The sequence below is a fragment of the Eutrigla gurnardus genome, assembly GCF_963514095.1.
Source record: "Eutrigla gurnardus genome assembly, chromosome: 3".
Lineage (NCBI taxonomy): Eukaryota > Metazoa > Chordata > Actinopteri > Perciformes > Triglidae > Eutrigla > Eutrigla gurnardus.
The window spans coordinates 4,928,731-4,941,401 of record NC_139917.1 but is presented as its reverse complement, the minus strand read 5'-3'; the positions used below and the strand labels follow the sequence as shown (position 1 = coordinate 4,941,401).

Genomic DNA, 12,671 nt, shown 5'->3' with positions numbered 1-12,671 from the left:
GCCGAATCTCTCAAAGACGCCGATTTTCGGTCCGGTGTGAGCCCGCCTTTAGACACCAACAAGGTTTCATCAATCATGACTGAAATAACCACCATTGCTTCATTTTCACCAAGCTGTATTCACTGAATCCAGCAAGTCACGTCGGCTGGTTTACCACAGATGGAGGAAGCAGTTCGACCCCCAACAAGGAGGTTCTGATGTGGAGGCCACAGACAGCTGCTCTCTCAGTCTCCTTCTCTAGTTCTGGTTCTGCTAGTCTCCTTGTCACTACTTGTAGCATGAGGCAGAACCTGCAGCCCAATCAGGTTCACAGGCAGTCCAGCTCCTCCAGGATCTACATCCATATGTTAGGTCACAAGAAGGTTTGCTGCGTCTGCCAGCACTCAAGAACCTGGAGGAGGACCATGAGACCGTTACACCAGGACAGCTGGACATCAACCCAGCACCAGGACCCCGTTACACCAGGAGAGCTGGATGTTTGCTATTGTTATTATTATTGTGTTTTTTGTAACATTCTGTCCTTTGGCTGCTGTGGCTAACAAATTTCCCCGTTGAGGGACAATAAAGGAATTCTGATTCTGATTCTGATATCAACCCAGCACCAGGACCTGTATCTGCTCTTTTGTGGAGGAGGACCAGGAGGAGAACTGCCAGAGTCCTCTCCAGCAAGCTACTGGTGTTCATGTTTCTGACCAAACTGTCAGAAACAGAGTCCATGAGGATGACATGAGGGTCTGATGTCCTCTTGTGGGACCTGGTCTCACAGCCCAGCATCGAGCAGCCCCATTGGCACACAGACCTCCCTGTTATAGCCAACCGTACCCTGATTGTTGTTAGGTACCAGGATGAAATCCTCAGAGCGACTGTCAGACCTCACGCTGGTGCAGTGGGCCCTTGGTTCCTCCTGGTGCAGTGGGCCCTGGGTTCCTGGTGGTGCAGTGGGCCCTGGGTTCCTCCTGGTGCAGTGGGCCCTGGGTTCCTCCTGGTGCAGTGGGCCCTGGGTTCCTCCTGGTGCAGTGGGCCCTGGGTTCCTCCTGGTGCAGTGGGCCCTCGGTTCTTCCTGGTGCAGTGGGCCCTGGGTTCCTCCTGGTGCAGTGGGCCCTCTGTTCTTCCTGGTGCAGTGGGCCCTGGGTTCCTGGTGGTGCAGTGGGCCCTGGGTTCCTCCTGGTGCAGTGGGTCCTGGGTTCCTGGTGGTGCAGTGGGCCCTGGGTTCCTGGTGGTGCAGTGGGCCCTGGGTTCCTCCTGGTGCAGTGGGTCCTGGGTTCCTCCTGGTGCAGTGGGCCCTCTGTTCTTCCTGGTGCAGTGGGCCCTGGGTTCCTGGTGGTGCAGTGGGCCCTGGGTTCCTCCTGGTGCAGTGGGTCCTGGGTTCCTCCTGGTGCAGTGGGCCCTCTGTTCTTCCTGGTGCAGTGGGTCCTGGGATCCTGCTGGTGTAGGAGTTCCTGGCTTACAATTGATCCAACTGAGAACCTGTGTAATGTTATGCATCAGTGCATCTGATGCCACCAAGTACCGCCACAGACTGGCCAGGAGCTCACTGATGCCCTGATCCAGGTTTGGGAGGAGATCCCCCAGGGCATCATCCTCAGCCCAGACGTTGTTGGGAGTTCATCCAAGCAGACAGGGGCCAAACTCACTACTGAGTCACATGATGAGCTGATGTGATGAAATTCACTCCTGTTGGATCAACCTGAGATGTCAGTGTTTCACTTTGATTCTAAATCCAGCCCTCAAGGGTTGATGGCTCTCCAGTTTACTGTTGTTACATCATTTTGATCTCAACACATTAAACAACGTACATCAGTGAAGATTTTCAACTTGAATTAAGTGTTCTCTTCATTTTTTGAGCAGTGTTTATATAAAACCAGGGCAGAAATCTTTCATGACAGCACAGACCAGATTCACTCCGTATGTTCTTGCCCTTTCACAATAAAAGCCCTCGACATGTTCACTGTGGGAAATCAAATTTCACTTAAAGGAAACTCGATAAGATAGCTGACAGTAGTTTAAGACTATACAACAGTTCACCTCAGACAGACTGTCAGATGTCGCTCTAGATCAACAGGATCCTTTATTTGCATCACCAGTAAGAGCTGGTTTGAGGTGAGTATTTTGCATTTGTGCGCCTTATTCTGAGTGTAGTTCCTCTTGTGTTGTGTTCGTTTCTTGTTGGGTCTGGTGTTTCCTGTTGACCTAATTTTGATCTTAAGAACATCAGAGCAACCACAGGTTTCAAAATCCAGTCTGATGGGCTTCAGTTCCTCGGCAGTGTGATGTTGATTTTAACAATTAAATTACTGTCTGTGTTCATCAACCCTTTACCGTTCCCACTTTTAAATCACTGCTGAAAATGTCCGTATCTCAAACAGGGAACTTCCTGATATTCTATAGAACCTGTTGCTTCCTGTTCCCGCTGTCAGAGGGTGAACATGCCCAAAGTGATTTTTATTCTCTCCTCCAGGAGCGTAATGCAGAGAATGCCATTGAGGCTCTGAAGGAGTACGAGCCAGAGATGGGCAAGGTGTACCGGCAGGACAAGAAGAGCGTCCAGAGAATCAGAGCCCGAGACATCGTTCCTGGAGACATTGTGGAAGTCGCCGGTAAGTCACCGTCTGGTGAAACACGTGAAATCCAATTGATTCAACAAGTGTCAATACAATAGCTGTAAAAGCAACTTCTAAATAAATTGTGGCGTGAATGCTGAATGCAGAGAAGCTGACGTTACACTGATTGATGGTTTCATTTTGTAAGGGCGCACTCACACTACACCAACCACTCCGCGCCCAGGCACAATTGAGCCCAATTTTTTTGCCGGTGTGATGCTTCGTTCCATACTTAAGAGTGGTACGCTTCCTCGGCCCCGGCAGACTTGAAGAGGTGGATTTGAGTATGGTGGTGGTGCGATTCATACACGAGCACATGCACGGGTACACAATGTGGACATGACGTAGGCTTTAATCGATCAGCCGTCCCTCTCATTATCACTCAGTGTTCTACTTGGATCTCCCTCCGCTATCGAGACGATTTATGACTGAAAACTGTTGACGAGTGTAGGACACAGATGGATTCTGGGTCGGGTTTGGGCTTCAGACTGGTGGTGTGAACGGTACCGGAGCAGAACCTCTTCATCAGAACGGTACTTTTATAATAAAAATACAGCTGTGTCTCCGTCCAAAATCTGCTCACTCGCTCAGCTCCACTCACATGCACTGATGCAGGCCGAGTGTTTACTAGAAATATGTGCAGACGTGACTTGTCAGTAAAGTTTCATCATGTTCTCTGTGTTGTTCTCTATTGTGATGACTTTGAGACGGCGCTCCTTGAAAACAACATCAAGCCGTGCGTGTGTCGTATTACGACGTGATGACGTATGTACAAGAGACGATCGGGCCGAGGGCTTGGAGCAGTGTGAGTGCGAGCCGGCTGGGGACCCCTGTGGGGGGGAATCCTGCCGAGGCACGGTACGGGTCAAATGGCTCTGGTGTGAGTGTGCCCTAAGGGAGTGGAGTATAGAAATGTCAGTTAACATGAGAGCAGCAGTTGGTTGGAGTTCCTCTCATGTTCAGGCTCCTGTGGTCAAACAAGGTAGGTCTATTTGTTTCCATGGTGACACTGAATGAAAGAGCACATGTGCGTCTGAATGAGAATGAGAGATTTTAAAGCTCCTCTAACTCTAACTCTTGAACATTCACTCCAATACACACCAATGTGAAAATGTGAGGAAGGCATCTTAACAAAGCTTCAAATAAAGTTTAATGTGTTAAATAGGATTTAAATGAATGTGTGAAAGTGGAATAATTATAAATGAAATGGTAATGGAAGAAAATATGTTATGATGCTTCCAGCATTCACACCAATAATTAGGTGCTAATCTAAACATACAGTATATATCAACATCTGATCCACATGTGAACACTCTAACCTGACCCTCTTAATGCTTTGCAACTTGTAATTCTAGTATTTTGTCCAGAAATAAACAGTTGATTCAAGTAACTCAGGCCCCCAAGCAACAAACACTGAAGGACACATTAACATTAAGGTACAGGCTTTTTTCCAGGACTTGGTATCAGCAGATACTCACCCACGTCCCCAACTCAGGCAAGGGGAGTTTATTCATAAAACATGGTCAGGATGGAAAAAAACGAGAATATGAACCCGACTTGTTTTTACACACACAGAAAGATGATGCATTTAAAGCACATTGTTGTTTAGACGCTGTTAAAATAACACTCTTGCGTCTCTGTTTAGTCATTCCTGGAAAGCATCTTAATCTCTGCCCTCTTCTCTGGCTGTTGTCGTCATGGAAACTCACTGAGAGGCACACAAAGCCGTCATGGGAAATATCTGATTAGCGTTCATCTCAAAGCAGCAACCTGAGAACGTCTCTTGGTATAGATTCATGAAAGCTCACATAAATCCCTTTTCAGTAATGTGTGAATGATGTGACATTTACGTAATGGCCGAGTGGGTAAACCATTTTCATGCACAAGGAGTGCTTTTTTGGTTGCCGCCATTTTTTCTCTACTGTTTTAGAGTGCAGGTAGAGGTTTTAAGGTGCTTCTGACAGCCAGCATTGGTATTTGATGTATTGTAAAGATGCAATTTTTTGCCAAAACTAAATTTCTTTATTACTTAAGGCCTTTTGAATTTTTCGTTCAAAATTGTAGCACGCCAAAAAATAAATATGACCTCACGTTGTGTCAATCACGTTTGCACACAGACTCCAAAACTTTCGTCCATCAACAAGCGTTTTGGAACATGTTTGATTTAGACAGTTTTTTGACCACTCAGAGCCACCGTAGAGCTCCAAACATCCAAAATATCAACAGATGAGCTCGTCCACCTTGTCACTTAAAGCAAGGCGCTGTATAACAAACAGTCTGAAGACAATAAAAATGCAGAGACGAAGGACAGATTGTGGCGAGCGATCACTGATCAGCTCAGGGTTCAGCTCAGGGTCAGGTGGATTGTGGAGATCGGTGGTCTTCTTTCTTGCAGCACCACTGGGACCACACATCAGAAAGAAGACCACTGATCTCCAGGATCCAACTGTTAAACAGCTCTTTTTCGTTTAGCTTTTCAGATTCAGCTTCTGTCGTCAGTACAAAGCTGGCTTTGCCTCGACACTGACCCTCCTAAAAGGATCTGTCCCAACCATACGGGACCCAGCAACTTCACCTGAGACACATAGGCGAGCCATAGCAATACATCCACGTAAACATTGGCCCATGCTACTGCTAGCGTAAGCTGCATCCTCTCTGTCTCTCTCCAAGTAGGGGATGACAGACATTAGCATTTAAAGGTGCAGACACAGAAACAGTCTGTTCTCAGCAGAGCTCATTTGAGCAACTTTTAGACAGCTGAAATTCAGGACCATGGATGGGTTTGGGGCAATGCATAAACAGTGTTTTGGACCTCTGACAGCTGTGTGGAATTGATGAAAAACAGTATAATATGGGACCTTTAAGTCACAATACAGTGACAGTATTTGCAATATTAGTAGTTTATATAATAAAGGATTGATACTTGGTGTAGGAGACATACAGGTTGAGGATGAGGAGCACGGTGTGCTTGAGAGTGTGTGTGTTGCAGAGGTGGTGGTTCACGTTGTAGTGGGCGTGTGCACGTGCGGAAGTGGGTGTGTTTAAAGGTGCGCACTCACCTGTGACACAGATGATGAGAGAGGCAGGGTTGGGTAGTAGCCGTAATTTTTGTTGACCGCTACTCATTCATTCATCACCCTTTTATCTGTTTAATCCGCTGGTTTCCATTCATCCATCTCAGCTGCGCTGTAATAGCTCTCTGCTGTTTGTCACTAATAAATGCACCAAAAGCATCTTTGAATCTCAGCGTATCTGTCCTCATAGCCTCTTAGCGCGTCAAAAATCTGCGAACCTGAGGACCCAACCTCTTACTCTCAGCGGCTAATAATGTTTTGTAAGGAAGCCGCAACACTTGGTGTCCACATATCGATACAATATTGCCATGCAAAATATCAAGATACTATGCTGTATACATTTCTTACCAATATTATCATTAATGTCCATAATAAAATATGAACTGTTAAATAGGGGTGTAATGGTACACATGTTTTTACCATACATTTTGGTACAGGATGTACAGGATGATTAATTTGTCTTAATATCTGAGTTAAACATTTATACTTTATTAAACCAAATTACTTTTAGTTTAGCTATCTTACGGATTTATTACTGTACTTATTTAGGAACTAATTTATTAAGCCTACAAGAGAGATTTTTTTCAATTTGATTAAAAAAAAGAAAAAAAGTGGTGTTTTTTTCTTGAACAACTGATTTGTTCACATAGGCTGAGACTACTTGGTAATCTCATTTATTTGTATTGTGTTAATAAAAAAAATATGTATTTCAATTTTGCCTTGGTCGTTTTAGTTTGTTTAGAGAAACAGAAAAAATTGAGGTTTAAATCGAAAATTGTCCATTAGTTTGAACAAAATTTGCCTAATTTTATTTTTAGGCCAAATTGCCCGGCCCTAGGTTAAAGGCTTCTCATGCTATAGTTGTATTTATTGAGTGATTATATCTGGTCTGGCCAAAACAAATATAAGAGAACCTACAATATGGATTGAGCACATTTCTAATACATTGGTCTGTACATTGAGCATCCTGGTTTCAACAAAATATGTTGCAAGAATTTTGTGAAACCAATATTTACTGTCTGTGCCTGTTCTGCATAGATTGACCTCCTACACTTACATTTGCATCGTAATCTTTAAAGTGGGCCCCTGGGCCATGAACACAAACCAGTATTTGGCAATTTACTCATGTTTTTACTTAACTTGTTTGTAGATTGGGCTGCACGGTGTAGTGGGTAGCACTGTCGCCTCACAGCGAGAGGATCCCGGGTTCGATTCCTGGGTCGGCCAGGGCTCCTTCTGTGTGGAGTTTGCATGTTGGTGACTCTCAATTGCCCATAGGTGTGAATGGTTGCCCTGCGATGGACTGGCGACCTGTCCAGGGTGTACCCTGCCTTTGCGCAATGACAGCTGGGATTGGCTCCAGCCCCCCCGCTACCCTGAATACAGGATAAGCGGTAGGCAATGGATGATTTACACATAACATCATAACATTTCAAGTGTGCACAGTGGGATATGCGCACTATTAGATCTCTTAAATGTGGGAACAGTGTCTGCCCTCCGAACCAGAACTGGAAGACGGTTTCACAGAAGAGGAGCTTGATGACTGAACGCTCTGGCACCTGTTCTAATTTTGGAGACTTTAGGAACTACAAGTAACCCTTTATTCTGAGAGCGTAGTGCTCTAGCAGGACAGTAGGGTTTAATGAGCTCTTTAAGATATGGTGGTGCCTGACCATTAAGAGCCTTGTAAGTGAGGAGAAGGATAAAGTAGATAAATTCTATTCTGGATTTTACTGGGAGCCAGTACAGAGAAGCTAATACAGGAGAAATGTGATCCCTTCTTCTGGTTTTAGTCAGAACACACGCTGCAGCATTCTGGACCAGCTGGAGAGATTTAAGAGATTCATTTGGCCTGATAATAGTGAATTACAATAGTCCAGCCTTGAGGTAACAAATGCATGGACAAGTAAGTTTTTCTGCATCTTTTTGAGACAGCATTGGCCTAATTTTAGTAATGTTACGCAGGTGAAAGTAGGCTGTCCTCGTGGTTTGTTTAATATGCGAGTCAAAGGACAGGTCCTGATCAAAGATAACTCCAAGGTTTCTTACAGTAGCATTTACATTATACATTTATAAGAAGTAGTAGGCGACGTAAAATGACAGAGCAGAGTCAGCGGATGCTGAGGAACATAGTGCGCAGAGGTCGCAAACATGACTGTGCACCAGTGCACAAAGCAAGGTCCATAAAGACATGGATGAGAGAGTTTGGTGTGGATGAACTTTACTGGTCTGCACAGAGTCCTGACCTCAACCTGAACACCTTTGGGATGAATTAGAGTGGAGACTGAGTGCCAGGCTTTACCGTCCAACATCAGTGTGTGACCTCACAAATTAGGGTTGTCACAAGAACCGATACTTCGGTACCAATTCGATGCCGACACGAAAAAAATAATTAGATACTTGCTTTTTTCTGGTAACGTCAGAACCGAATATACAACTTTTCACTCGGCGAGCCGTGTCGATTCTTGGCGGAACTGACGGGGGCAGTATACGCGTGTGAGCAGCACAGAGCAGTAAGCGGCGCTGAAGAAGAAAACTTGCCGTCTTCAAAAAAAATGGCTTCAGCAGGTGGGAGCGAAAGCACAACACGTCGGCTCGTCGACAAGACAGGTGTGAAGAGTCGCGTGTGGAAATATTTTGCATTCGAGGCGGATGAATCCGGAGCAATTCTTGATTCAAACAAGCCGACATGCAAAAAGTGCCTCAGAAGTTTTCAGACCAAAGGAGGAAGCACGTCAAACCTGGCTATAGGCCACTGCTGTTCTTTTTTTAATGTAAAATAGTTGTTGTTATTTATGACCATATTTATAAGCACAGTATTGTTTGTTTTTATACTGGATGGCTATAGGTCTGTTGGCAGCTGGTACTGCAATTTAAATTCTGTGCAAAAAGATCTTAAAGCACAGTGGTGTTAAATACTTGACAGTTTGAAGCAGTTTTCAATAAATTAGTGAATTTAAAAGTACATGGGTCCTGTTGTTTTTTTTAAATTGTGGTATCGAATTAGTATCGAGAATCGTGGAAATTCACAGGTATTGGTATCGACTACTGAAATTCTGGTATCGTGACAACCCTATCACAAATACACTTCTGGAAGAATGGTCAAAAAGTCCCATAAACACACTCCTAAACCTCGTGGAAAGCCTTCCAGAAGAGTTGAGCTGTTATAGCTGCAAAGGGTCAATATCAATGTCAATGCTTTATTTTTGGATAGGGACAGTGCACATTAATGAACATCGATAATTACATATCTCTGTAAATATGCCGGATTATAGCAAAGATGCTAATTTGCATCCGTAGTCCCTACTAAATAAATAGATAAAATACAAATAGAAGAGACAAGACAAAGCGCAATACATTACATACTCAGAAGGACACCAGACCCAGACAGGATATAACAATGAAATAAAAAGTAATGTGTAATTTGATTCAAGTCGAGTCAGTGGTCGCACTTTTGATTTGATTCAAGCCACTGTCGGGTGGACCGACGTCATATTAAACTGTATGGATTAAGAATGGGATGTCACTTATGATTTATATGCAAGTCAAGGCAAGTGAGCGAATACTTTTGGCAACATGCAACTGATCTGCCGGTCATAGCCGATCGGCTGACAAGTGATCAGTTTATCAATCAGTGCTTCTCTAATTCATGCTCTGGCTTTTTTTTTTACATTATGCAGGTTGTATAGCCACTTCTCACCTGGTCAACAGCATTGCTCTCATTATCTAAGTGCCTCAAACATTTCTCTGGTGATCCCAACATTTATCCGTGCTCTTCTTTTCACAAAGACATTCGACTGGTGTGACCTGATGTCCCTGGCTTTTTGAACATTTAGCAGCAGCATTCATGTGAGAAACAGTTTTGTATTTCCACAGATCCAAATTCAGTCCAACTTGGTCTGATGAATACACTCCCCTACATTCTATCTCCTATCTGACCCAGTAAGAAAAGTGTTGAATCCTCCAGATACCTACTGCTATTTCAGGCTGCGCATAGACGGGAAGCAGGGTTACGAGTGTGTGAGCAGGGTTAGGAGTGTGTGAGTGTGTGTGTGTGTGTGTGTGTGTCTGTGTGTGTCTGTGTGTGTCTGTGTGTCTGTGTGTCTGTGTATTTAACTTTCAGAGCATGGGAACTCGGTGACACTCGTCTGAGTTGGACGCTGTGTTTGAAGTGACTCACAGTTATATTCTCTTTCCGATGTTTCTGGCCAAACATAACGGAGTGACCGATATGACTTTTTGGCCAGAGCCATACATACACTATATTGCCAAAAGTATTCGCTCACCTGCCTTGACTTGCATAACAACTTAAGTGACACCTCATTAATCCAACAGCTTCAACTCTTCTGGAAGGCTTTCCACAAGGTTTAGGAGTGTGTTTACATTTACATTTAGGTCATTTAGCAGACGCTTTTGTCCAAAGCGACTTACAATAAGTACATTTGTCAAAAGAAGGAAACAAGGAAACCACAACGAATCATTGCCGATAAAGTAAGAGCTAAAAATAGAACAAGTGTTAGGTCCTCATCTGAGTAAACTAGTAGTTCAAGAGCAACAGTGCTACGATCAGAGTGCTATAGGTAAGGGGTTTTTTTTTGTTTGTTTTTTTTTTGGGGGGGGGGGGGGGGGTGTTGGTGGGTCATGCTAGTCGAGGTGAAGTCTGAACAGGTGAGTCTTGAGCCTTTTTCTGAAAATGGCAAATGACTCAGCTGTCCTGACATTAGTCGGGAGTTCGTTCCACCACTGAGGCGCCAGAACAGAGAAGAGTCTGGACTTTGCTGAGCGACATTTGTTTGATTTCAGCGATGGTGGTACCAGCCGGCCAGCTGAAGTAGAGGAGCGAAGTGCTTGCTTCGGGGCATGAGGTTTGACCAGTGTTTGAAGGTAGATGGGTGCCGTTCCATTGATGGCCCTGAAGGCCAGTGTCATCGTCTTGAATTGGATGTGTGCTGCAACAGGGAGCCAGTGGAGGTCACGGAGGAGGGGGGTCACATGGGAGAATTTGGGTAGATTGAAGATAAGGCGTGCTGCAGCGTTCTGGATACGCTGCAATGGTTTAATCGCAGAGGCCGAGAGTCCGGCCAGGGGAGAGTTGCAGTAGTCAAGGCGGGAGATGACCAGTGCTTGGACCAAGAGTTGCGTTGCATCCTTTGTGAGGAGGGTCCGAATCCTGCGGATGTTGTAGAGGGCAAATCTGCAGGATCGGGCCACAGCAGTGATGTTGGGGGTGCAGGATAGTTGGTCATCGAGGATTACACCCAGGTTCCTCGCAGTTGACGACGGCAATACTGTGATGCCCTCGACAGTGACCGACAGGTCCATGCGAGGGCAGTCTTTCCCTGGGATGAAGAGGAGTTCGGTTTTATTCAGGTTAAGCTTGAGGTGATCTGCAGTTGTCCAGACAGAGATGTCAGCCAGACAGTCCGAGATGCGAGTTGCAATGTGGGTGTCAGAGGACGGGGGAAAAGAGAGGAACAGCTGGGTGTCATCTGCGTAGCAATGGTAGGAGAATCCATGCGATGTGATAACAGAACCTAGTGATCTGGTGTATAGTGAGAACAGAAGCGGTCCTAATACTGAGCCTTGAGGGACACCCGTGTCCAGAGAACAGGGTTTGGACATAGAGCCATTCCATGTGACCTGAAAGGTGCGATTTGTCAGGTATGATGTAAACCAGGCGAGAGCAGAGTCAGTTATGCCAAGTTCAGCCAGAGTGGAGAGGAGGATTTGGTGATTGACTGTGTCGAACGCAGCAGATAGGTCGAGGAGAACGAGAACGGAGGAGTGGGACGAGGCTCTGGCGTCTCGCAGGGACTCGGTCACTGTGAGGAGGGCCGTCTCAGTGGAGTGAGCAGTCCTGAATCCTGATTGATTAGGGTCTAGGAGGTTGTTCAGCGAGAGATAGGATGACAGTTGGTTGTAGGCGGCACGTTCCAAGGTTTTAGAGAGGAATGAAAGAAGAGATACAGGTCTGTAGCTTTGGATGTCAGTAGCGTCTAGGGTGGGTTTTTTAAGGAGAGGCTTCACGGTAGCTGTCTTAAAATCCGCTGGAATGACACCTGAGGTGAGGGAGGAGTTGATCAGGGTGGTGAGGAATGGCAAGATGTCGTGTGAGATGTCTTGGAGAAGAGAGGAGGGGATCGGGTCGAGGGAGCAGGTGGTGGCACGGTTAGATATAACAAGTGCGTGAACATCTTCAGAGGTGAGGGGGGTAAAGCTGGTAAGACCATCCGAGTTGAGGGTTGGGGGAGATGTCTTCTGGGAGGGAATAGGCGTAAATGAGGAGCTGATGTCATTTACTTTCTTGGTAAAGTAAGTAGCAAAGTCATCGGCAGTAAGGAAGGAAGGGGGCGGAGGGGTAGGAGGGGTGAGGAGGGAGGAGAACACGGAGAAGAGTTTCCTGGGGTTGGAGGCAGAAGAGTTGATCTTTGCCAGGTAGAAGGCAGATTTAGCTGCCGAAACAGTTGAGGTGAAGTCAGAGAGGAGGCGGTGGTAGTGAGTAAGGTCCTCGTGCTGGCCCGATTTCTTCCATTTTCTCTCTGACGCTCGCAACAATGATCTGTTGGTTCGCAGAGGTTCAGACAGCCAGGGAGGGGGGGGGGGGAGATGATCGCGCAGGTCGTGAGATAGGGGGACAGAGAGTGTCCAAAGAAGAGGAGAGTGAGGACATCAGGATGGAGGAGGCTTCTTCAGTAGGTATTAAGGAGAACTGTTCTGAGGATGGTAGCGAGGAGATAACAGTTGAGGAGAGAGCGGAGGGAGTGAGGGATTTCAGGTTGTGGCGGCTGGTGACCATTCGAGGCGTAGAGGGGAGGGATGTGGTGGGCTCCATGGGGAGGGAGAAAGTCACAAAGTGGTGGTCGGACACGGTGAGCGGGGTAACAGAGAGTGCCGAGATGCCACAGGATCTTGTGAAGACAAGGTCAAGTTGGTTCCCGGCGCGGTGAGTTGGTGGAGAGGGGTAGAGCGTAAGGTCAAATGCGGAAAAGAAGTCGAT

General features: G+C 46.0%; 1 protein-coding gene across 1 annotated transcript in view; it reads left to right on the top strand.

Annotated features, from left to right (window-relative positions):
- The window catches only part of LOC311010503 (sarcoplasmic/endoplasmic reticulum calcium ATPase 2), a 44,904-nt gene that overhangs the window by 5,634 nt on the left and 26,599 nt on the right, over positions 1 to 12,671 (top strand). The window contains exon 6 of the mRNA XM_084005019.1: positions 2,459 to 2,597. Within this exon, the coding sequence (XP_083861145.1) occupies positions 2,459 to 2,597 (139 nt within the window). The remainder of the gene's footprint in view (positions 1 to 2,458; positions 2,598 to 12,671) is intronic.